We start from the raw sequence: 27,598 nt of genomic DNA, 5'->3' as shown, positions 1-27,598 counted from the left end.
TAATGTACTACCTGAGGGATGAATAAAAATACTGAGCTGGAAATGCTAACCTTTTAAGAGCAGCAAAACTGCCTTTGTGTTTTTTTTTTTTTTTATTCTCTAAAGCAGCCTGACGCATATTAAACAGAGGTTTGAAGTTATGAGACAACACAGAGGTATTCAAACCAAAGAATGCAGCTTTGCATTAAGACTTTTAACGCTTTATAAGTTGTAATGTATAGAATTGGCTAAAACAGAGCTGTGCAAATACTACAGGTGTGGGCACTGGGTGTGGCTGACTTGACTCTGAGGTTTGTGATTTCCTGCAGGACGGGTTCATTTCAGTTCGCACCAAAGAGAATAACTTAAACAAACCATGACAACATTCATGTCACTATGTACCTGCAGTATTTCTCATGAGAAGGAAGACCCTTATCCTCTGAGTGATTTAACCACTGAATGTACCATTTAAGGTGGGGTCTAGTGGTTTTGTATATGTATGGCAGTCTTTAAGCTTTAGTTGTGCTTTTGTTAAATCTGTTTTAACATGTTTGGAGTGGGCGAGGTTCTGTTAGAGAAGGTGCACTAAGTGCTTGTGCTTTAGCACTCGTTTTTAAATCAAGTTCTGATGACAGTTGGTTGTTTATTTGCCAAACCACTGAAAATCAAGCCACACCCTCACTAACCTGAAGGAGCAGGTTAGCTTAGTGTTCAAACTCTTATGTAAGGTTTGAAAAATTTTGTTTTTCAAATGCTAACTTTGACATTGTTACTTATTCAGCCATGCCTACTTTATTTGCATGTGTTTCTGCACGCTTCTACTGGATGAATAGAATAAATTTTCTGACTTCCTCAGGCCGTTAAAATCCTTTGCATACTGTATGTGCAGTTGATAGGAAGTCACTGAACTCTTCAAATGAGTAGAATACAGTCCTGATTAAGACCCTTAATTAAAATAATTCTGGATAATATCACTTCTTTAGGCCTCTTAAAATCTTTAAAATGTTGCAAATCAGTCTCACTAATCTGTCTCCGCTTTGCGGCTGTTAGCCTGCTTAGTCTGTAATCTTCCCAGTGTCTGATCCAGTTAAGTTACACCACACTGTATCATCAGAATGCACGGCTCATCCAGCAGAGCTCCACATCCTCCCTCTCTGGCTTTTAAATATTTCCAGATACAATAAGTGACTTGGATATTCATTCTTTAAAGTTTCAATCATTTATTGCAGCATCTTCTAATGTAGCAAAGATATTGTACATCACGGCAAAGCAACGTTTCTTTTTGTCCTTCAAAACTTTATCATCTCAATAAAGACCTTAACCTGTTTTAAGAAGCACGATAGATGGTGCAACATTTTACAAAGGTGGCATTTCCTTTTTCAGAAAAGTAGTTTACAGACTCATCACAGGAAGCTGTCTCTTCAGGTGACGTTGAACATGCCTGCTAGTAATGTTGAACACTGCTCAGTGTCTGATCTGATTTACACCCTAACACTGGACCTGACATCGTCATCACAGTGCACTTCTCACCGAACTGCTCCACTCCTTCTGCTTTGTGCTGAAAGAAAGAGTCTGTCTGTGCACTAGAGCAGGAACATTCATTCATCACATACATGATGGCTGTGCATTGTCAAGGAAGAATATAATACTTAGAATAGCACATAAACGACATTCATTGAAGAGAGACACTGCAGGTGGGAGAGGCTTTATTGTCATTACTGCAAACACTCTGAATTCATCTGTGAACCTGACTTTTATTAACTCACACATCAAGAGTTTTAATGAGTCGTGGTTTGAGCTTTTTGTCCGGTCAGACAGTAGATCGCTGCAGTTTCTCTGAAGCGAGATACACATAAAATACTGAGCTTCCTGTGAATTGTATAAAGTACAAACAATCCAAAAGGATATTTGAACTACTCAGTTCAAGTGAAGTGTGTAAATTCAAGCAGAACGATGCTCTTCAATCATCATCAGTCATCAAGTGTGTAATACAAGCTGCTTATTTATTCTGACCTGTAGTCAAACTTTTTTGAGCCAAAGAACCCAGCTTTGCATTGGCACTGAGTGCTGACACTGGATGTAAATGTAAAACCGTCAGAGGAGAATGAAAGTATTCATACCTGTGCAAACAGCTTCCTTTACCAGAATAGCTTGGGATGTTTCCAGCAGAGCAGGTTCGTCTTACTTTATACAAAGTAAAGACTTTAGAGATTAAATGAAAAGAAAGCAGAACCCTCATGTTCTCATACCTTACATCAAACAGTCCTCACATGGTGGTATTCCTTATGAGGTGTTGGCCTTTACACTGTATTTTAAATGGTTCACATACTGTACTTTTTGTACAGTCCGGGGTGGATTGTACCAGTTACAGCAGCACACAGATGTAGCAACAATCCTCACAAATAGATTTGACTTTTGCCTTCATGATGCTATTCTCTACTCTAGACTTTGCATAAAAGATTAATCGACTCGTTTTTTTCTCACATCTGAATTGGGAGTGGTTGTTGCATGAGTAGAAGAGTTGATCTCTGTCTCTTAATCCATTCACACATCGGGAATTAATAACCATTACATCAACTTTTGTTTACATCTGATTGCTTCTGTCAATCAAACCTAATGAAACCACACCCATGTTGTGTGTCTAAACAAGTAATGCAATTAAATTAAAATTTTCCCAGAATTAGCTTTGGTTGTTACTTATTTATTAATAAATTCTCTATTTTGGAAAGAATCACACTGTGCTCCCACACTAGGCCTGCACATAGACACAAGTCATTGGATTCTTTCACTTCATTTAGCCTCTGAAAGGTCAAAGGAACTTACTGGAATACTGGACATCAATTATCCTAAAAGCAAATTCACTGCTGTGAAAAGTGAACTGTCCTTTTTGCAGATAATGCAGGTCTCAGTCATGAAGTAAGCGCCCGAGGGCTGGTCAGGTGCTGCTGGTACAAGGCAGAGGCTGGGAGAGTAAGCTAGAAAGGAAGAGGAACGAGAGTGCAGGTTCATCTCCTGCCCTCTGCTGACATATCAAGGTCATTTTATTATAGTGGATGTTTGTTTCAAATGCAATAAAATACCCTTCAGGCATTTCTGAGAATGAGTCACCACATTACAACATGTAATGCTAGCTCTGTTTTAGCGGGTGTCAGAGCACAGTGCTTGGCAGCTTGCTGCAATTGTGGCTGTGTGGCAGCAGATCGATGCAGATAGATTTCCTTATCTGGCCTTTTAAAGTACTTCAAATGAGCAAAGTCATAGAAATTTCTTCCTTCTTTTATCACACAGAGGTTCCATTTGAATCGAGCCAAATTTGTGTTTCAGGAAGCAAAAAAAACTGCAACTAATTCAACTGCAAGCCACAAGAGTCCGAATCAAATATGGAGTCGTTAGTGGCTCCCGGACCTGCCTTGCACATGTGCATTGTTTATGTACTTCGCCTAAAACGGTCACCTGTGCCGTGAAACTGCCATTAACTGACTGTTCCTGCATGCCCTCAGTGACTGTAGCACCATTGGCAGATCCAGGAAATACTTTTCACACCCACACGGCACATTCTTGCAAGAACATGCATGTCAGCTCCGTCTCTTTGGTATCACACTCAGTCACACCATTTTAAAAATGCATATTGATTGCTTATTGTTATTATAGTTAAAATAAATTAAGGTTGGATTAATAAAATTAAAACACTTAGGTTACAGCAAAAATCCAGCTTTCTACACAGCTTAACCACTATTTGTGTCTTTATGTACTGGCAGGTGGTGAAGCCTTTCACAATAAACACAATTCAGAATGAACTGTTTTGAGCAAATATTATGGACACTAGGTGTGTCTTAACTACAGTGGCTTAACTTTAAAATCATATTTGTTATATTTCCAGCAGAGCAGGTTTTTTTCGGCAAAGTTTGCATTGCGGTGTTTGTTTTAAGGTGTTGGCCCAACAATCACGTATAATGCACAATGTAGGCAGAGTGCACTGGTTGTAAAGTATATTTTACGGTTTTTTACAAGCATCAAACTCTGTAGCAGCTTGCGATCACTGCAGATTCCTATGTTGTTCTTTATGCTTTTGATGCATAAGTAAAAGAACCGTACACATACAATTTACTATTAGATCTAAATGAGTGTTTCTCCATCACAGGTTTGTAGTGGGTGTGGTTCTTGGATGTATTATTAGAACTGGAATGTTGGCCATTTCCTGGATGACGCTCATGCTTCTAGCGTCCTCATTCAGTCGAGTCATTCAGCTCTCTACATGCACTGATGAGGATTCTTCTACACTTTTCAAACAATATTTAACAAAATGACCACTACAACAAAAATCAAATGCCAAAATGCACAAAAGTTTTAAATGTAGCATCTTAATCACTTTGCTCTTCATGATTTCTGGTCTGAGGTGGATGGTGGTGGAGCTACAGCAGCATTGAGAAGATGTTGTTAACATATCATGAAATGAAAAAGTTCAAAATGAAAGAATTGATCATGAATGTTGAGGTGTTTAATTTTGCATCACCAGCCTGTCTGACCCATCTACAGTACGTTCTGTGATTTCTTTGCCCAAACTTGCACCATAATTGGCCTTTGTGTGTTTTTTATGTCAGGTGACTCACCCAACAGAGAGGCGTTATCTGTCTGAAGGAGCACATAAAACTGGGGAGAAGAGAACTGAAGTTGCCTCCTCTTGCAACAACTCTCAGTGTCGGAATCCAGGTGAGTTTTCAGTTTGATTATATTGGATTTAGAATCTGAAGTGAGTCACATCCAACAGCTGAGAGAGGAATATATACATCAAATACATGTAATTAGATTTGGATATATTTAAAGCATTTATGTATATACATATAAACCTTTTATACACAAAATGTAGCTATAAGATATGTGCAATTATTCTGTTTTTTTTAAGTTGTGTGTTTGTTTTGACTTGTTTTTTCAGTCTTTCATCGCAGAATTAAACATGAGTTGTGACGGTGGCGGTATTAAAGCCGTGCTGGGCCTCATTGGGATTTTCAAAAAATATGCCTCAAAAGATCAGGACACGGATCACCTGAACAAAAGTGAGCTGAAGGAGCTGTTGCAGAAAGAATTTCCAGGGTTAATTGCTGTAAGTGAACCTTTTTTTCAGTCTGTTAAAAGTCAGCTAGTTAAACTACATGCAAGTTTTATTTTCTCTATATTGAACATGCAGTGAAAGTTTATAATGTTTGCATGGTGATATTTGTGATAAAATACTTCAAACAAAAGAAAAAATGCTTATCAGAAAAGTCAAAGAAAGATAATGAAACATGTACAAGTACATCAGGGTCTTCAGAATCTAGACTCTCCCTTTCTATTTAATGTCCTTTTAGCTGGACATTCATCCATCATACTTGTTGTGTTTTAGGACAACCCCAAGCCTGAAGACGTTAATAAGATTATGGCTGCCCTGGATCACGATAAGGATGGACAAGTGGACATCCAGGAGTATTTTGTCACTCTCTGTGCACTGGGCATTGGCATGTCAAAAGGAGGTGCAGGATGCCAAAAGAAAAAGTGAAAATAAACATAACAATACATACTGTATGTATTAACATGGCAACTACTTAACATGTTGTAATTAATAAATTCAGTAAAACAGTTCCTCAGTGAGTGTTTTTCTTTTGATTTCAATAAAGATGTTTCTGTTTTTAATTACTTATTATTTTGTCTTTTTATGAACACATCTTTTTTTTTACCATGGAGAGCACCATTAAACTAATGCAAAAGAAATGTTTATGCAACAGCAACTGTATCTTATTTAAATGTAATATGGTTTGCATAATCAGAAGCTTAATGACTCCAGTCACAACGCAGTCAGACAAATCAAAGAACTGAGCTGTCACTTATGTAATGCTTCAAGCAGAGATGAAGAGGAGGTGTAAGGAATCTCCATCAGGACAGCTGCATCACTCCCCATCATCACTATCTTTTTATCAACAAATGGTTTGCACTCCTTTTTATAATGCAGTTTGTAATGTAGCATCCAAAATGCTTCACAACGTTTCTTCTTATTCACCCAAACACAAACCACAAATACACACACTACCACACTCTGGGTGCTGGACTGACCCACAAGGAGTGACTTGGGAAATGAAATCCAAAATTAATAAGCTCCTTAATAAGGGTTTTCTGAGTAAATGCTAAGTGTACTAAGGTCTACATGTGGCTTATACAGTAATGGAAGGACTGTCGTCTAGAAGAGACAGAGACACTCTATTCTAAAAACTCTAATATGTGGGTTGCTGAGGCCTTAGGGCTTTGTCTTCATGAACACAGCTAGGGCAAATAAATAAATATGGTAAAGCACAGCACGCAAAGCAGTCTGAGGAAACTCGATATGGGCCCTTATGAAGTCGTGAAGCTTCTTCAATTATGTAACAGAGACTTGTCTGACAGCGATATATGCAGAAACTCCTCAGAAAAACAAGCTTTGGTGTCACGACTGTGAAATGCAAAACAATGAAATGACCCGTTGGTCCAAGATAGACTAACAATCTTTATAAACACTGATCAATAATGACGTCATGTGTCTGCACGTAGCACTTGCAGACAGACGACCCTATACTAAAACCATCTCCTCTCCCTTTCTCTCACAATGCACCAACAAATGTAAGAGATGATCCTGTGCGTGCAGACTCGCCCGGTTTCTCTGGCTCCACCCAGATTGAGAGTTTGGCTACTTTCTATGTCACAGCTGTGCAGCACAGGAGAGTTTGAAAACAAGCAGATCCACAGGTCATACTACAAGTAAACTGTCTAGTATGTCAGTCTTGGCTGCACATCTGTATCATTTATCACGACAACTTTTAGAAAACAAGTCAACCCAGAACTCGCCTTGAAGCATGGCCAGACGCAGAAATAATCTGAAGTCATGTGTTGCCACATATTTCAGACACTGGCCAGAATCCTGTTTGCTCTCATTTCTTCTGACTCCACAGTGGCACGTTAACCCAGCTCAGTACAACTCCTTTACTTTCCATATGTCAGTATATTCAGAGAGATGGTTTTCCAAGAACAGTCTTCGATTCTGTGCAAAAAAACTGTGCAGATGGACACAGATACAGAGGAGGGACTGAAGGTTCAAACAATCCCAGCATTTTTTTAGACGTTTGTTTTAACTGTCATTTAGGGAATAAACGTGCAGCAGCCCTACTATGATGTCAAGGTGCTTCGACTCTGTAACTTCAAACACAGGTTGATACTGACAGAGGCTTTAGTTGTAGGTTTGCTGACTTCAGCCTCTTGGACTCAAATCCCAGCCAATGCACTAAATACTAAAGAGGAAGTCTCTGATCTTATACAGAATAGTAACTGACTTAATTAATTGTAAATCCAGACTTTTTAGGTGGCTTGGTTGCACCATCCCAACCCTTCCTGTTTCTGTTTCCACATGTCTGTCACTGAAGGAGTTGCAGAACCAAACATTCTATATTTTTATATATAGGCTATGTGATATGGTGGTCACTACATCAACTGACCATCTGTCTTTTTTGAAGCATTTGAAATGTCATCTCCCTCTTTGTTTAATGTCATTCATTTCACCGTAGCTGGTCAAACATGGCAGTGCTGTATGTAGCAGGCTGGCAGTGTGTTTGTGGCTGAGATGTACAAGAAACATGTTGTATGGATCTTTAATTAACTATGAGATGCGGTGAGATTTAATATCCTGATGTCAAGGGTGGAGCCACAGTTAAAAGGAAAGTGTACACACATATGTGCATAAGTGTGATCTGTGACATCACAGTGTGTTAAGCACAACTTACAGGCATCTTTAATTTTTTTTAGGGCACTCACAATGTAATTGCAGATATTTCTTATCAATTATACTTTGAGTAGTTGTAATACATTACATACAAAATGAATCAAATGGAAGACTTTCATGCATGTAATGCATCTGTTTCCTTGGTGCTGTAATACCACTACTACAGTACTACTATAGCATCAAGAAGATGTTGTTAACATGGCACGAAATAAATAAAATAAAATCTCAAAATGAAGGAATTGATTGTGAACGTTGAGGAGTTTAATTCTGGATCAACAGCCTGTCTGACACACCTACAATACGTTCTGTGATTTCTTTGCCCAAACAAGTCTGTTGTGTTTTCAGTTGCCATAATTGGCCTTTGTGTGTTTTTTACACAACAGGTGACTCACCCAACAGAGAGGCGTTATCTGTCTGAAGGAGCACATAAAACTTGGGAGATCAGAGCTGAAGTTGCCTCCTCTCGCAACAACTCTCAGTGTTGGAATACAGGTGAGTTTTCAGTTTGATTATTTTTTCTCCTGCACCTTCAGTGACTAATGTGGTCACATCTGTAGGGTGAGAGAAAAATATAATATAAAATATTTAATTTGATTTATTTACACAAAGTTTATAACAGGCAGAGAGAAAGAGAGAGAATGTTCTCTAGCAGCAAAGGTGATCAAATAAAAATGGTTCTAGATACACAGTGTTTGTTAGCTATGCAGTGCACATATAGCTGAGAGCTACCCCAGTCTAAAATGTTCTGAGGAGTCTGATTGCAGTTGGTAAGAAGGGTCTGTGGTAGTGCTCCTTCTAGGGCCTCTACTAATCAGCTCGTTCAGTCTTTTGCCGTCTCTGTCTGTGCTTCCTCCTGCTCAGCAAATCACTGCATACAACATTTAAAAGGCTCTTTGTGAACAGGGTTTGTGTGTTATCAGTCCAGGTGTTTGTTGTTTAACTGAATATTCAGGTATTTCTAGCTCCTGGATGTTCATGGGTGTAAACCGAGGTGTTTTCTTCACAAAGTTGATTACCACCTCCTAGATATGAGAAACTATAGCACCAAGTTTTTTTCATTATTTTCCTATCCCACATACTTGCATCATGTTTTATTTAAATCAAAATATGTTTCTTTATTAACACCAATATTTTTTGCAGTCTCACATCATAATAAACCTTAATCTTCCGACACTCACAGAGTTTCATGTTTTTCTTCTCCAGCTCATTACAGTTAGGTGCCTTTTTTTGAGTTGTGTGTTTGTTCTGACTTGTTTTTCAGTCTTTCATCGCAGAACTAAAAATGAGTTGTGGCGGTGGCAGTGACTGTATTAAAGCCTTGATGAGCCTCATTGGGATTTTCCAAAAATATGCCTCAAAAGATCAGGACACGGATCACCTGAACAAAAATGAGCTGAAGGAGCTGTTGCAGAAAGAATTTCCAGGACTTCTTAATGTAAGTAAACTTTTTTCAGTCTGTTAAAAGTCGGCAAGTTAAACTTGATGCTTGATGAAGTTTTTTTTTCTCTATATTGAACATGCAGTGAAAGTTAATCATGTTTGAATGGTGATATTAAAATACTGCAATGAAAAAATAGCAGAAAATGCTTTTCAGAAAAATTCAAAGAAAGACAATAAATAAGTGTAAGTACATCAGAATCTTCAGAATCTAGACTGAAATTCATCATGTTTGTGTTTCTGTTTTAGGACAGCCCCAAACCTGAAGACGTTAAAGAGGTCATGGATGCCCTGGATCAGGACAAAGATGGACAAGTGGACATCCAGGAGTATTTTACCACCGTCTGTACACTGGGCATCATCTACTACGAGATTTTGGGGGCTTGCCCTAAGAAGTGAAAATCTGCCGTTTCATGCAGTAACATGTTTACATGGCAACAAGTCTTAACGTTGTAATCAATAAATCCAGTGAAACTATTTCTTTGTGTTTTTTTACTTTTGCTCAAAGGAAATCTTCTCAATAAAGATGCTCTTGTTTTCTCAGATTTCTTTTTTTGGCCAGGGAATTTTAAATATCATGAGCACGTTCAAACACATCAGATCAGCTGATTTGTGGAACATACTTCATAGATCCTCTAAAGAAGGATCAGCAGGCAGCTCTATTCCATCTGGTTTGTTCTGGAAGGAAAATGCTGTGAAGACGACGAAGAGTTACTTTAAGATAGAAATATCTATTCAACATACTATATGGAAAAGAAATGTTAATGCAAAACCAGCAACTGCTAATGATTTGAATGTGTTTCATGTCTCATATTTGCAAAACGGGTTGCATAACCAGTGCATCAGGAGCTTAGGACGGGACTGAGCTGTCACTTATAATGCTTGAAGCTGAAATGAGGAGTTACCCAGAAAAACCAGTAGAACAGGAGTTTTAAGGAAACTCCAGCAGAAGAGTTGTGCCACTCCCCATCATCTTTACCTTTTTGTTTCTAAATGTTTTGCAGAGCGAACAGTTGACAGAGACGTGTCAACGCTTCAAATCTCTCCTCAGAGACACTCTTTTCTAAAAACTCTAATATGTGGGTTGCTGAGGCCTTAGGGCTTTGTCTTCATGAACACAGCCAGGGCAAAAAAACAAACATGGTAAAAGCAAAGCAGTCTGAGGAAATTCGATATGGGCCCTTACAAAGTCGTGAAGCTTCTTCAATTATGTAACAGAGACTTGTCTGACAGCGATTTATGCAGAAACTCCTCAGAAAAACAAGCTCTGGTGTCACGACTGTGAAATGCAAAGCAGTGATATAGAGAGACCAACAATCTTTATAAAACTGATCAATAATGACGTCACGTGTCTGCACATAGACGATCCTGTACTAACATTAACAATGTTCATATTAAACCATCTTCCTTTCTCTCACAATGCACCGACAAATGTAAGAGATGATCCTGTACGTGCAGACTCGCCCGGTTTCTCTGGCTCCACCCAGATGGAGAGTTTGGCTGCTTTAACTGTCACAACTGTGCAGCACAGGAGAGTTTGAAAACAAGCAGATCCACAAGCAGAACAAATAGAAAAACTATAAAGAAGAAACATTTTCACAATAGAGTCTTAGATAGTTTAATGGTAATTTATTCTAAACAACCAACTGTTGAATGTTCAAACTATATAAATAATCCAACAAATGGCATTATAAGTGGAGTCTATCAAGTCAACATTTGAACAGAATATGTGACGTAACACTGATGCACTACGGCCACTGCCCATCAGATGGAGACACAGCCCCGATGGGTTGTGGGCTGTCACTGCTCAAGGGGAGAGTGATTCATAAAATGAAATTTATTTTTCTGTTTTTTGTTTTTTGGGTTTGATGAACTTGGTTTATGTGGATGGTTGTGGACGACATTCATTGTTTCACATAATCCTCAATTCTCATAAAAAATGAATTATTGACATCTTGACAAAAACATTTTTAATAGAATGAACACATTCACACTGGCTCTGTCACATAACATACCGATGATGATGAGTATGAATTTAATGTTTTTGTACTCACATTCAAATATAAATAATAATGAAACAAACATTTTACTATGAATGTTCTTTAATTACAAAGAAACAGGAAAACATGTTGCCATTGAAAAACAAATGTGTTGGTTCCCTCTGGTGGACACAGTAGGTAATGATGAAACTGTCCCAGCACTCTGTATCCAGATCATCAACAGCACTTGTCTTTTTCCTGCATGTTTCTCCTCAACGAAAGCATCACTGGCTTCTTCTTTATACGTCAATCAACCGTTTTTCTTTTCTATGTCGGTTAATTTTGCACATCAGACATCATTTGGCCTGATTTACCTGACACCTGTCCACTACATATTTAAAACCACCAGGTAGATTTAATGTTGTGGCTGATCAGTATATATGTTTCTGTGTGTACAATGTGTCTAACTGTAACTAAACTACATATAAATGTAAAGTTTTCTCTCCCTGTTTGTTTCACATCATTAAATTTGCCACAGCTGCCCTAGTCAAACATGGCAGTGCTGTATGTAGCAGGCTGACAGGGTGTTTATGGCTCTGATGTACAGGAAACATGCTGTATGGATCTTATTAACTATGAGTTACTGTGAGATTCAATATCCTGACTTCATGCGTGGAGCCACAATCAGAGGAAAGTGTACACACATCTTCTGTGACATCGCAGTGTGATAAAGATATATTGAAAGAGTCGTATATGTGATATCAACCATGTGGCTTACAATGCTGTACACATCACCTAAACACATATTTAAACTGTGTTCTATGACTTTAGTCCACGTGATGCTGCTCAAATTTAAATGTAATCTACAAAATATGGAACAGAGCTTTTTTTCTGCAACCTTTAAAAACATCATTGACTGAATGCAGACGTCTCTCAGGCTTTGATTGAAGTGCAAATAGAAACTGAATTGACTGAGTGAAGAGTTGTTAAACCGTCCTAATTGGAAAATGACAGCGTGGAGTGGTCAGTTCACTCTCCTAGTAATGTATTTGCATACAAGTGCCTTTTCATGTGCGCATCTATATGTTTGCTTATACATTCATCTGAAGTAGGAGACAGAGTGTGTGTGTGTGTGTGTGTGTGTGTGTGTGTGTGTGTGTGTGTGTGTGTAGCTGTGCACTGATCCAGTTAGCCATTAACAGATTGGCTCATTTAGTTTAACCTTCCTTCTTTGTTTGAACTGAAGTAAAAGTTTCTTCTCTGGTTTTACTGCTTCAACCTTCTTCTTCATTTCCTCGCTCTCTTCCTCCCATCAGCCCTCTGGAGCTGTGTGTTGTTTACTGGGGAGAAACCATAAGCACACTGCACCAGTAAAAGGCTGGAGCATCATTATTGTTCCATGTTCTTATGAAAGTCAGCACAGTTTTACAGCAGTCTCTCTTTTATAGGACAAATGACAAACAGATTCCACAAAATAATGTGCAAGTAAACAGATAAAACAAAAGGACAGTTTGACCCGAACAGGGACGATTAACAAACAAATAGAGATGAGACCTGCTGCATTACATCAGGTCCCAATCATGAACGTATTAGTCTGAATGTCTTTTGCATTCTTTGTAACTTTGCTCACAAGCACCAAGACAGATTTTTCTTGTTTGTTTGTTTGAGCAACAGACGTCAACACTAACTCTGTATCGATCACTGTAAAGGGAACAAAACCCGGTCAATCAGCCAGTGTACTAAAGAAGCTGAAATGACGGCTCTTAATTGAATTCCAGTCAATCACAAAAACTTGCAAAGATCCTTGAACTAACTAAAAAGATGCTGAAACAATTTACTGCGAACACTCACAGTATAAATCTCTTTAGTACTTCCATCAAATATTTGTGATGTTCCACCTTCTACTGAGGGGGACATCGAACTGGTTAGTTAACTGGAAATTCAGCAGCAAAACGTGCAGTTGAAAGGTGACATTCTCACACACATTTCTAAATTAGAGAAATTGATTATGGATCCTTTCTTATCCATAATCTCATACGAAGGTTGAAACTGTGACGCCTGGGATCAGGTCCTTATCAGACCAAGTTTACTGCTCGGAGCGAAAGAGAGTTATCAGTGCATCACTGCTGTTTGCTCAGTTTCTCCAGTGAAAGATGGACCTGGACAAGCAGCGATAGGACTCAGGTCAATGTTTACCTCTCACCTTTCTTATCGAGTTGGGAGTTTGCCCTCCGCCCAGACAGAAAGCCCCTCACCTCTCCCCAGTGTTTCCTCTCTTTTCTTCAGCCGTTGAGCAACAAATCGGTTACAACACCAACAAAGTGAGAACTGTGTGAGGCGAAACCACCAAACCACACGACGCAGGTGACGTCACTAAATGGCCTTACCTGTGGAAGAATGTGCGTTATGATCCCGAACGATTGAGCATTATGTTGTCAACCATTAACCTTTTTCAAAGAGGTCAACCTTAATCCTCGATGTAACCAACACTGACTAAATGTTTCTTATCTTTCTTTTCGGCCTCTGGCTTCAACGCCCCTCCTGCACCACCTGTTTCCCTCCTGTGTCTTTTGAAAACAGGTGTAGTTGTTCAAAAGGAGAAGTCAATATGATTTATATCCCATCCATTCACTAACTCACTGTTTACTGTTTCTGTTCTATGATTAACGCCAAAAGACTCCATGCGTAGATATTTTCAGAAGCTTTAAGATATATTCAAAGAACTTCACAAACCTCAGGAGGAAAATGTAAAAAAACCACTCCAACACTAAACACGTTGAGTAATTGAAGAACCTTAAACTACCGGGAAATAAAAGAAGAAGAAGAACAACTGTGTTCTGGACACGAGTCCTGTGATAACAACAGTACATTTAATAGTGTAGCACGATCTCGCCACACGATCCATGTGAAGCAGTGTCATCGCCGTGACCCAGTCTGATCTCCAAGTGCAGGTCAGAGGTCACTGGTAACAATCAGGTCCCCCACCACACAGCCAGCCGCTCTTCCTCACTCAATGGTATCCTTCATCAAGCCTCTCTTTCTTTATCTAAAGAGAAGTTACCTTTCTGCTTTTGGTGGTTTTAGACAATTTGAGAAAAACAGTGAAAGGTCGGTCAGTGACTAATACAATCTGACTCTACAAGAGTCTGCTAGCGTCTTTCAGCTCTTTGTTTTGGTTTTATGTCCTGTAATTTCAGGGGTTTTTTTGTTCACTCAGCATTTTTTTCAGCTCTGACAGGCAGCTGCAAAAAACAGAGAAAGTTAATTGCTGTCTGGTAAAAACCAAGTGCAGCATTGAACAACCAAAAGTACACATCATGTTCTCAGCTTCTGGTGGAAAACACAATTACAATCCAAGCTCCTATTATTCAAGAACATGACTCCAAATGAATGCTAACTGTGTGCCACAAGTGATGAATGTGTCAGTTATAGAAAATATGAAATGAAATACATCTTTCATTATTGTTTTATTTTTAATGTCAGTTAACTTTGTGTTTACGATGCTTCATTTGCTGTTGTGCACTTATTATTTTTTCTATCCCTCTCATTTACTTACTGATATATTCACAGCCAAGGGCAAATGAAAAACATCAACACCATGATGTCAACAACACACAATTACTTGAAACAAATCCAGCATTAAAAGTGACTTAACGTGTGCATTTCTAGGTTTAAAGTGTGCGAGAGGCCACAATAAACATGACGCACGACTTATTCACCTGACTCCTCATCACTTTACATAATCTTTGAAGTTTTAATACTTTGTAACTCAAGGCCTTGTCACTCTTACTAAACAGAGTAATGCATTTGCGTCATTAATGTATGAGTGTGTGTGCGTGTGTGCGTGTGTGTGTGTGTGTGTGTGTGTGTGTGTGTGTGTGTGTGTGTGTGTGTGTGTGTGTGTGTGTGTGTGTGTGTGTGCGTGACAAACTTCGGCCCTGCCTCTTGCAGCAGCAGTCAGGACAAAGGCATGCCGACCTACAGCAGACAGAGAGTCTGCAGGCACAACGAACGCACAGATAAATTATGTCGGCAAATGGCTCATCAAACTGTCACACTGAGCCCAGACAATGCACGCAGCGCTGTGCAACCACAGAAGAAGACACTGAGCCCCAGAGAAAGGCTATACTTAAAGTGCCGGATGTGGGACGTCATGCAGAGTTGCTCAACGAGATGCTCGACCTGCACAGACTGTCCTGTTGCCCTGCCTGACTTATTAGTCTGTGTGTGTGTGTGTGTGTGTGTGTGTGTGTGTGTGTGTGTGTGTACCGTATACCTGGTTAAAAGCTCATTAAATACCTAGATAATGATTTCCAGTAGTATTAAGCTACTGCAGAGAGTTCACTTGCAGTGTCTACTTTCATTTTCTGTAGCCTTTATGTAACCACAGAGGCAGCACCGTATGTCTGAAGGGATGTTTCTCTTCATGTAAACCAGGCAAATATAAACAGTTTCTCTGCGCACGTTCTGAATCTTACGAAGCTATTTCCATCCCACCACAGATATTTCCAGAGAAAAACATTGGCGTACAACAACAAACTAATCGTGACTTTGATGGAAACACATCAGTATTTTATGGAAATGATACATTTTCTCTTTCCGTTCAGGTCTATTTATTAATTATTTAGGTATTTAAAACATGTTTTAACACTGTTGTAGTTCTGAGCAACAGAGGAGGCAGAAATGATAGAGTCACAAAACAAATAAAACAACTTCACTTATGTAATATTTCCTGGAAAAATCTGACATACAGTGTAACTCAGAATAGAAGATGTGGCTTAAGACAGTTACTCATTTACTGTATAGTATTTTAATGCCATGATGCTTTATACCAGCAGGCAATGTTAATGTTCTGACTGATCTTTAGCCTTCAAGAAACTACAATGAGACCATTTTGGATTAATATAATGATAACTTAGATAGTTTTTAGGGTTTACTTAAAGAAAGACTGGGGTTACTCTGCATTTAACGGTTTTTGCCCATTTTCAAGTTTGAGTAGATTAAGAGAATATTATTCAGAGTCAGAATCAAACCCAGGCACAGTAACAATATGAAGAATAATAAGAATAAATAATTAGAATCAATGAAGTATTATAATTGTTTATTGAATGACTGATGTCATGATGGTTACTAATGCTGATGATTGAGCTCATGGTGAGATCAGGCGTCATTTTAATCTGGAGCGGCACCAGAAACAAGAGGAGCCTCATCTACAGCTCACTAACATGTTAGATCTGATCTTGATTGTTCATGTGTACAAAAACTGACATTTATGGCATGATAAGCTTGCTCAAATGGGAATGTTGGGTTTTCTGTATCATTTTTTTGTATAATTATTCTCTGTAAGGTCTTAAACCTTACACTATAAAGTGCCTTGGGATAACTTCTGTTGTGAATTGGCGCTATACAAATAAAACTGAATTGAATTGAATTGAATTGAATTGAATTGAATTGAATTGAATTGAATTGAATAAGCTAATCATCAGTCGGTTGATCCTCTCATTTAAATTTTAAAAATAATTTCACAAATTGTAACTTTGGATTTTTTATTTCAAGTTCTCAAAACACAACCCAGAGATTTAAAAAAGTATATTAAATAATATGTTTAGCAGTGAGACAGAGTTCATACCTTTAAAGGCAGAAGTTACTGAGTAAAGGTTAAAATAAAGGTTTCTTTGATCAGCCTGTAAAACATCTCCACCCGATTTGTTGATGTTATCCGTGTCCTCTCCTCTTCCTCTGACCGGACGCTGACTAACAAATGATACAATCATTTTCTTTACCAATCCTGCAGTGACTTCCTGTTTAAACCAGAAATGAATGAAAAGATCCAGTTTCTCTATAAATGGACACACATCTCCACTGTGTACTGCCCGAAGACTGAGGGCCAGTCCTACCAGTCTGCTACTGTCCACAGTGCAGTGAATCCAGGCCACAATAGAGCTGTTAGACTATAGAACTTGTTCAGTACTAAAAATGTTTTAATTCACTTTTTAAATCACTTTAAGACGTCAACATTTGCAAACAGCTGATCGGTGTGAGGCAGCGACCCTGAAGCGATGGAGCATCACATATTCTATCATCACTGTGACCGGTCAGTGCAACTCTCTTTCAGGGCAAAGTGAGGCCACCAATACCCCTGGGGGTAACGTGTGTTAGGGATGCTTTGGGGGTTGTTTAAAGACTGATGGTAGCTGTCAGCCCTCTCCGGCCCTCTCAACCCCTGGCAGAGTGCTGTGTGGGTTAGAACCCTCACACACACCCTGTGTGTATGAGCATGTATGCGTGCATTATCAGTAACGGAGGGGCATCCTAATGAATGACCTTTGACCCCCAGAAAGGGGATCTGGGCAGAGGAAGTTGAGAAGAGAGGTGAAGAGGGGAGATGGAGGGTAAGGGGACGCCTGGCGCCACATTATGCCTCCTGTCAGTCAAACAGACACATGCAGGTGAAACACTGGATCGTGCACTGAAAGTGAGCACCAGCATGAGACAAAAACAAAAAACCCTACACTGACGCACCCCAAGAAGTCAGAAGGTCAAAAGGTCAGGGTTCAGGGCTGCTTAGTATCAACTACCCTAAATGGTGAATGAAATGTCATCCTATCAGTAGTGGGTACGTGTGATTTTGAAATGGGACAGGTGATTAGATAATAAAGATTCAGGTAATTAAACTGTTATTTGTAAAATGTGCATTTAATTGCTGTAAAGTGCTCAAGTAGCATCATTGTATGAGACAAGAATCAGCCTAAAAAATGAAAAATTAACTATTCACATCATACAAAAACATTAATTAAATACAGCCTCGGCTGCTTCTCTATCATGCTCAGTAATTCAGAGTGACCTTGTTTCCTTCTCAGAGAACTGTCCAGCTCGAGATGTCCATTTACGGCTAACACCGAGCGGAGGTTCAGGTCTAGTGGGCTCCCTGACAAGGACTCTTTGCCCTCACTGACTGCTGTAATTGCTGTTTTCAGAAATTCCCGGAAGATTTCTTTCCTAAAGTTGAAAGGAAAATTGTTGTCTTCCTTCAGCTCCCCTGCATGCACAGAGCCTTCAAAACCAGATTTTATTGTGTGGTTAAAGCAGAACTTTGGGCAGAGAAAGTGAAAGAGTAAGTACTACTTAGAGAAGGTTTCCTTTGGTGTTTTGTGTTCTGGGCACAAAGCCGGCTCTGACTGACGGAGCTCAGTGCAGAAAAAGTTACAAAGAGTTTTTATGATAAAGCATCTAGACCCACAAGAATACATATACGTGAACACACAACGTTGTAATGAGGTAGGGTCTACTGATCCGAGCCCAGGTCATCTGTGACTGGCTGAAGCCTAGTTTAATCCCCACCCCCCACCCTGACCCCTGAGTCCGAGTTTTTAATGCTGTTCTGGTGGGGTCAAGGCTGGGTCGCCGCAGAACCCTAATGACTTCCTCCTAATAAAGACATGATGTATGAGTGCTGTGATAGGCCCTTGAGTTGACCAGCAGGTAACCCTGACACCAGAAGAGAAGGAGACTCGGAGAGAAGACACCTTTATATTCTCACAGCTACTGAACCCCTGTTGATTAGAGACAACACTTTAAATTCAATATTAATTCAGTTAGAAAAATGATACTTACTTACTAAATGATATGAAGTTCATAATGTGCCAGATAGAAATGGGGAAAAAGTGGAAATGTGGTTATTATAGGTTTGTTTGTTATGATTATTTTTTATTCATGCACTTAGAAAGTGAAACACAGATTAGTTTTATTTTGGTCTTTATAAAGAACATGATCAGCCTGTCTGTAAACTTCCTGCACTAATTGTCTGACAAAGTCCTACTACAGCCCATTGTGGCAGTACAATGCTACATGCAGGATCCCAGCATGCTGTTGCAAATACTGTGAACGGGGGCTCAGGTGCTGCATGCAGCGTTTTCATTTTGTGATGTCGACTGAGAGAGGAAGGGAAACTGTTGATGCAAGGAAGAGCACCGCATCTCAGCAAAGCTGCAGCCACCGCTGGATGATAATTCACTGCAGCCGTGAGACTGCTTCCTCTGACTGCTGTGGTGGCTTCAGGGGAGGACATGACTGTGTGTCTGTGTGAGCAGAGGAGGGGGGTCATTTGAGCAGGATGCTTGGAAACTCTGATTCATTCAGATTGAGTTGAGTTGTAGTTAGAGTGGACTGGTTTTACTGGAAAGATTACATGGCATCATAAAAGCCGAAAACACCCCCCACATCTCGCAGCACTGAACTCTGTGTTCCGTGTTCACTTTAGGCAAAGAACTGCTGTAAACAAACAGAGGTTATCTGACCTCAGTTTACCTTGTCAGGACATATTCGCACACATAAAACAATGCAAAGGGGGCTGCGTTGGTGGGCATGTGTTTGATCAATTGGTGAGACAATGAAATGTGATCTGGAAAGTCCAGTTGGCGGATCAGATTTATGTGTCTAAAAGGTTTATTGACACCAAAACGCAACACAGTGGGTTGTAAAGAGAGGATTTTCCAACTCTGGAAACTCCTCCTGGTAGCAACTGTTTCATGTTCGGTTGTGATGATCTCCAGTGATAAACAGTACAAAGATGCTGTTCGCGTTACAGAGCAATACCAAGAAATACGCACTTGCATGATTGGCAGCACCACCGGATGACATCATGCTGCGTTTCCGAAAGAGTTAAACCAGATTCAACTTGTTTTTCCTACAATGTTTTGCCGGAGCTCCCTGCGGTGCTTCCCCTCCTCAAGTGAATGCGATGAACTGTTATTTTTCATTATTACAGAGGTGTAGTTGGCCTGGAGAAGTGGAATTTATCACCCAGATTCCTTTAAATGTGGCCAAACAAACAAAATTAAACCATTATGTGCACTCATTTCATTTTAGCGCAGTGTGAGCCTCTAATGGGGTTTGCTTTACGATGATTTACTGTCACGCTTGTTTGTGGAAGTGTTGGATGGTAATTCTGTGGGTATATGCAAAACCAACTGAAAAATAAGTAGGTATGAACTTATGCAATGTGTATTCTGCACTACAGAGCAGGTTTGAACAAACACAGGTACAAAGCAGTCTCTGGTTTCTAATGATTCTTAAGAAGGGTGCAATTCTGTTCTATATACTTCTGAGTAACTGTTTATTAATTATATTAATTGAATGTATCTGTATTCATCAACACATACATATGAACAAACAATCAACAAATAAGATGTCAGCATACAACTGTCTTTAATGCCGTATCTAATAATACAGTATATACATATGGAACTTATGGATTTGACATACGATTTCTGTTTTCTTCATCATCCTGGTGTGTTCACAGATACAATTTACAGTACATACTGCTAGAATTAACTAACTGCTCATACTAAACAAAATGATATGAACACGGCTTACCACGTATAAATAACACTGAGTACAATATCGTCATACTGAAATATCACGTTACAGATCCTGGCAACTGAGTAATTGTTAATTTTACTAGTTTCATTCTTACTACGACAAAGTGTTATAAAAAAAAGTCTCTATAGTAAAATTAAATTCATGGAATGGACGTTGTAGTTATCTGGGAATGAACACTAGGTGGTGACAAACCTCCAAAAACAGTCTCTCTCTCTCTCTCAGACACTCACTCACTCACACACACACTCACACACACACACTCACACACACACACTCACTCCATTCACTTTATTCACATTCATACTCTTTTTCCTTCACTGTATCAAATTAAGCTTTTATTTATCACGACTATATTTAGCTCCAACATGTTCAATACCTAAATACTGTGTTGCACATTAAATTATAGCATTGATTGCATACTATAAACAGAATTGTATACTATAATGTTAGATTTTCAAATTATAATTTATCCGTGATCTTTCTCATCCACCACTTATTTTAAGTCTCCTGTTTACATTTTTTCTTGTCACTAACTACTTTTCTTGAATTTTGTTGTGTAGTTGATTCTTCAGGTGAAAATATAATCTCATAGGATCTCTCTTTCTATTAATAAATAATAATAATAAAATAAAACTGCTATATTATAATAGCTACTTGTGGTAGTATTGATTATATTTTGTAAAACTGTAGTTCACTGACACTTTTTCCAAAAAAATACAAGCGTGCAAATGTGGAGGGGATGGGACAGAGAAAGATTACAGTACAAGAGAGGGAGGGAGGAAGAGAGTAAGAAAAATGGAGATGATCCCTCCCATCCCTCATCCGCCTTCTCCAACATGATGGAGAAAGGGAGGAAGACGTGAAAAAGGAGAGGAGGAAGAGTAAATAGAGAAAGAGGGAAGAGAGGGGGAGAGAGCATCTGTTTCCTGTCTGGAATCCAGCTGGAGGAGAAACAAACGACAAAAGAAGAAGAAGAGGAGGAGGAGGAAGTACCAGCCAGCCTGAGAACCTGCCTCACACACACACACACACACACACACACACACACACACACACACACACACACACACACACACACTTCCTCAGGGAAAAACAAATCCTACTTCCTCCTCTCTGTATGTGTGTTAACAGATGCGTTGTGCTCTCAGTTCACTTATGTTTCTTACACATGTAAATTAAAATAATAACGTACAGTTTAACATTATCCATCTAATTCCATGGTGAGTATCAGCCTGACTAACATCTGTGATAGATATCAGCATTAACGCAGTGATGTAATCCAATCACATAGAGCACGTTTCCTCCATTTCTGTAGCTTTTACACTTAGAGTTAAATCCACCTTTACATGCTTCACCTTCATCACTACAATAGGATCATCACATGTAGGTCAAGGCATTGATGAAACAGGTGTTTCTATTGGTGTGTCATTGCTATACAGTCTGTGCGAGATGGAAACACATCAAAAACTATATTCATAACAAAAGCATTTTTGGAATATTTCTGAGTATGTCTAAACCTAGAGATGATCTGTCAAGCCAGACTAGTCCCATCAATCATTGTTTTTACAACCAGGATCCAGTCGTTTCTTTAAGAGCGCATGTGCACAACAAAAGGCTTCAGACACAACAACAAGTAGCAGATTGAAAGGCTGAATGAGTGGAGAGATCATTACTGTATATGAAGCAGTTGTGTTCTGTAAATGAATCATATCAAGTCTGTTCTCAAAGTTAATTTGAGCAGATGTTGGTGAATTCATGTCTAATTATAACTGAGTCCTTTACATGTTTCCACTCACAGCACCTCACACACAAACACGCTGTTAACCTCACATTTAGAGCCGTAGATACAGAAGAGACGGTACAAGTGAATAGAGATTTACCCTCCAGCGCGACGGCACGTATGTGTGTGATGTGAAACAGGGGGTAGGATTTCCTGATTTGTTTGTTCCTCTCACACACTTTTCTTCCTGGTCCATGCTGGATTTAGACTTCCTGTTCAGAGCTATTATCAGAGCGCACACACACTCATACACACACACACATTCACATGCTCATGTGCATAGATTAATATTAATAAATGTCTGTATTTTAAAACATGGTTTGCATTTGAGATGAAAATATTCACAAGAGTAAAAATATTACTGGAATAAATGTTCGACATGTAAATCCAACATCTCTGGAGCTGCTGAAAGGTGTGTTTCTGTGGCTGTAGCTTCTAGTCTTTAAGAGAATCCCTGGACATTAGAGAACCCCCATTGAAATTCAAATCATACAGCTTCTTTTCAACCACCTGGTGTGCAGAAATGTGAACGTAGACACCCTCATGTTCATGTTTCTCTCCAGACTTCAGAGGGAGAGCATGGAAAGAAAGGCAGCGGGTGCCTCATGGCAATAATACCGTCACATACACGTACAAAGTGCAGCTTTAAGGTTAGTTTTTCACACAGCCTTGACATTCAATGGGATTAGCCATTTCCACTTTGTGTGTGTGTTTCCTGTTTACCTTCATAAACAAAGAAGTCCCTCTCCCTCAGGTCATTATATCCCATGGTCACTCTCTCTTCCTAAATTCACTTAAACCTCATTCAAACTGAACGAAATGGGTCAAAACAGACCTGCTAAACCTCCGCTATGACGCTCCTCCTGACACTGATCGAGTGGTGTATGGTTTTTGTGTCACTGTATGAAGAACATTTGATGGCAACTTGACAGCTGCAAGCATTTTTAGACTAATGCAAAGTGGAATAACTGAGCAGATGTACTGTACAGATAATGTTGTAAACATTTAGTTTCACGGTTAGAGGTTTTGACTTTCACCTGTTACCACTGCTGCCCCACAAACAGTTCAGGATGGCGTGACGAACATCTACAGGCAAGGGGTGGAGTCCCCCATCAGCTCCTTAACCCGCGATTGGCCAAGAGGGGGCTCATCAGTCGTCAGTGTCCACAGAGATGGTAATTACTGTTAGGGATGTTTGTGTGTCTGCAGGATCCTCCAGCGACAAAACATCAAACCACAACAGAAACGCTGTCTCTTCCTCTCATGTTATTTATAACCCTGTTTATTAGAGACACACACGCACACACACAGGTTGTGTTGTGTGCATGTGTGTGTGCTTTTTGCTGCATGATGATAGCTACTTTTTGTGCACGTGTACATGAATGACTGTGTGTGCACGCGTCTTTTGATCAGCTTGATGAATGAGTATGTTCACAACATCTGTGTATATGTCTGTGTGTATTTCTGTGTGTTGGTTTAGCAGAGTAGTGGGATGATTTTGCTGAAAACTTCAAAGCAAAAAGTAGAAAGCAGTATTCAGACATCCTACCACACACATGGAAACACATTTGTACTATAGTTGTGGTGATGAGCATTGACTAAACACGTCCTTAGCCCTTAACCTAAACCTAAAAGTTAAGCGTATAACCAATTCTTAACCCTCAAACAGCTCTTTGAAGAAATGACGAGTGGTCAAAATGTCATCACTTTCTAAAAATGTGATCACTCTAAAGATCTAAAACTCCAACGTGTACCGAAAAAGAGCAGCAGTGCACGCACACAGAAGCACACACAGGTCTGAGTCAAACCCCTGGATGAAGGAGGATGGCCGGACAGAACAGTTCCTGACAAATGAGAGCTCTGTCATTACCACACAGCTGCTGCTGCTCGTGTGTGTGTGTGTGTGTGTGTGTGTGTGTGTGTGTGTGTGTGTGTGTGTGTGTGTGTGTGTGTGTTACCGTCCTTCCTGCATCTGTATAAAGTGTGTTATTGTTAAATCTTTAGTAAACACCAGTAAAGACTAGTTTACAGCACAAATAGCAAACTCCATATGTTGACATTTTATATGCTGGATAGTTTAAGATGACAAAAAGGAACGTGTGGTCCTTCACATTAATAAACTGTCTCGTAAGAGACTTGGGGTGGACGTCCAGCCCAGGACTGAGCAACAACTAACTGATAAAACAGAAATGAATACATTTAATAATAATTGGTCATTTTATATGAGCCTGTATTTACATCTGTGGGCCACTATTTTACTTATTATTTTTACTTAATATTACTCCTGGTCATCAGATAGGTCTTCAAGGCCTCTACAAATTCATATCACACCATATTTGATCATTCAATTTGAAAATGTACAAACGCTGTCAGCAATCTTCAAAACTGATCCACTCGTGATTCCAAGGAGACAAAAAATCCCCCGAAATACTCTATGAATAATTTCGGGCTCTTTGTGTGTGTGCATGTGTTTGTTAGTCAGGGAGTGTATTTATGTCTGAGACAGCTCATCAGTCATTTATAGAGAAATCTCCCCACTGCTAACAATCAAGCGTCAACAAAAACCCAGTTAGCTAACTCCTAGCGTTGCTTTCTATGGAGTCTGACAGCACTCGAGTCAGCCAGTACATCAGCAAGTTGAAACCATTCAAAAATAATCCCCATGGATCAAAAAGAAAGGGTGGTAAATACCCTAATGCCTCCTCCAACCACAATTTCATCACAGGGTAATCTTCAAGGCTATGGTAGCTTAGCATAGCTTAAGCTATGTTGCATGCGGCGAGGACTGGCCGTCCTGCGGACTGCGGCTGCTGAGCCAGGGGCTGGTGCTGTGGTCAGCGCAGGGCTAGGTACCTCACGCTGGGGTTAAAGGGCAGGGCGCTGTGGTCATGAGTGTCCAAGGGTGTGGAGAAAGGGAGACAGAGGGATTAACCACACTCACCTGAGTTCTGATTGGGACATCTGTGAGTCACTTCTGAAGAATGGAAGAGCAAAGTAAATATACTTGTAGGTGATGTTAGGTAAGTGTTGCACCGTGTGGTTGTCTGAGTCATTCGTGATCGCTGTGTGGCTCAATGTGGAGTCATTACTGACATTACAGAGTTGAAATCCATCGAACTGTTTACCCGTCAGCCTCTCAGGTGGCCCTCAATATTATCAACATGTCTTTCTCAAGAAGGGTGTGGATGAAAACAGCTGTGGCTGGGGTCACTTTCCTGTTATATAACAATGTGTGTTTGTCCAGTTGTAAGAGAATTAACAGCTTTAAAGGTGAAGAGCAAACTTTGCTGTCCATTGGAAGGTAGAGTGGAAAAACCCCCCCACCAAGCAAAAAAGAAGGAAGACGTGCATCTGAAGACTGCTCTCGAGGCCTGCAGACCCCCCGAATGAGCCTTTAACAAGGCAGCATCCCGAGCAGTCGGGGCCAACAGAAGAGCTCGGTTGTTCCCAACAAGGCAAACAGACATTCTCATTTTAAACTATTTTAAAAGGGATTTAAAAAAAGAAGGTCTGGACTTCATCTCATAGCTGTCTCCAAATTATCAGGTGAACATAACGATCAGAGAGAGAACGCCAACCTTCCTACGTTCCAAAAAGATGCTCCTCTCTCACACTGCCATCACATTCATGTGTGCTGTTTGTACCCAATTAATAACATTTCCTTTATACTGTGTGGCATTTTTACCCCAATACAGACATGATACATCAACTCAAACAAACCGTATGATAAGAAGTTCATATATTGTCAGTGATAGGTTGGTGAATTTGTGTTTCCATCATAGAAGCAGGTCATGTCATGGAAATGAGCACAGCGATTGTTTCCCAACATTGTGAACTTGAATTTTAAAGTCCACTTTAAAATGAAAAGTGTGAGAAATGCTCTGTGGATGTGGTATTGTGACGACACAATGGATCCATTCTTCGCTGCGCTGAAGTGCAACATCCTTCCTTTTGTTTTTCCCTCACAGCTTGTTTTAATGAATGAACAACCGAGTAGAACCAAGCACCTGCAGCAGCAGCAGAGTCAGGGATAAATGAATGGAAAAACATATCTGCACACACAGGTGTTTGAGCAAACATACAGAGAGGAACTTGGACACAACAATCAGCCTGACGGTCGCATACACACACATTAATATTAATTCAATCATGGGATCAGTGGTTCGATTCCTGTGTCCTTCTTTGATATGTCGATATGTTGAAGTGTCCTTGGACAAGTCACTGAACCCTAAGATGCCCTTGGTGTAAAAATGTTTCCTTCAAAGTTTGTGAGGGTCCAGATGGACAGTGTAGATGTGCCTGTGTCCATTAGTAGGGTCATACATGACCTTCTAGTTTACTCAATATGCCAACACTGGGCCCCACTGGGACATTATCATGTGATGGACCTTTGTCAGAATAGTTATTATAATAAACATGGGGGTCACCAGGTTCAGGTAAGTAAATAAAGGTCATGGCTGGAGTTATAATAGCAACTTAATAAAGCAACAACATTGGCTCTATCTCTGGTTTGAAAGTTCTGATCATTGTTAAGTTAGTGTAAAGGTTCATAGTGCACATGCATTGTGTGGTACATGGAAAAGGTTCCTCATTACACTGTGGTTCTTCTCAGGAAACATCACAGGAAACAGCTAGGAACAGCTAGGAAAACAGAGAACCCATTTTCACGTCATCATTGTTTGCTTGCTTGTTTGTCGGCCGCATTTCATTTCTCAACTGTCTTTCAGTTGCTGTGTGATCACACAGAGAAACATGTGCAGCAGGGTGGTGCCGAAACGCAGGGGAATGCGTAAAAGCATCCAGGGGTAAATAAAGCATAAACAGTAAACAGCAGCAGCTGGTATCAGTCGTGTGCACGCAGGGTGAAAGCCACAGGGCCACGCCGTGTTCTTCACATTCTGCAGGGATTTGAACCAGCAACCTCTGTTTACATTCCTCAGTCTGTGTCTGTTGCTTGCAGACGCTGAGTCACCCGCACATGGGAATGCCCTTGATATATGTGTGTGTGTGTGTGTGTGTGTGTTTTACAGTATGCAGCAATTAGCAAATAATTTCCCCATGTGTGGGTGCAGTGTGCATCGTATATCCCTCTGTGTGTGTATTATGTATCTCTCCGTGTGTGTGTGTGTGTGTGTGAGTCATTAATAGCCAGACATGTATTGGGTGAGTCAATCAGTCTGACAGCTGATATCTAGAGCCACAGGCTACTGGCATCAACAGGGCTTTCCCTGATAGCCACACCTGGAAACACAGGGAGTAAAGATG

At 39.9% G+C, this 27,598-nt stretch overlaps 2 protein-coding genes across 2 annotated transcripts; both read left to right on the top strand.

Moving 5' to 3' along the window:
• Nucleotides 1-4,625: 4,625 nt before the first annotated feature.
• On the top strand, nt 4,626-9,670 carry LOC113168791 (protein S100-A6-like). Its single transcript, XM_026369796.1, has 3 exons — nt 4,626-4,689; nt 9,018-9,191; nt 9,443-9,670. Exons 2-3 carry the CDS (start codon nt 9,039-9,041, stop codon nt 9,590-9,592), a joined length of 303 nt encoding a protein of 100 aa, XP_026225581.1. The 5' UTR covers nt 4,626-4,689; nt 9,018-9,038; the 3' UTR covers nt 9,593-9,670.
• Nucleotides 4,709-5,600, top strand: LOC113168792 (protein S100-G-like). The gene is made up of 3 exons (XM_026369799.1): nt 4,709-4,777; nt 4,913-5,080; nt 5,360-5,600. Exons 2-3 carry the CDS (start codon nt 4,934-4,936, stop codon nt 5,510-5,512), a joined length of 300 nt encoding a protein of 99 aa, XP_026225584.1. The 5' UTR covers nt 4,709-4,777; nt 4,913-4,933; the 3' UTR covers nt 5,513-5,600.
• Nucleotides 9,671-27,598: the final 17,928 nt, after the last annotated feature.

The sequence above is a fragment of the Anabas testudineus genome, chromosome 16 (assembly GCF_900324465.2).
Source record: "Anabas testudineus chromosome 16, fAnaTes1.2, whole genome shotgun sequence".
In the NCBI taxonomy this organism is placed as follows: domain Eukaryota; kingdom Metazoa; phylum Chordata; class Actinopteri; order Anabantiformes; family Anabantidae; genus Anabas; species Anabas testudineus.
The sequence above is the reverse complement of the archived record's forward strand: the minus strand, read 5'-3'. Positions and strand labels throughout refer to the sequence as shown.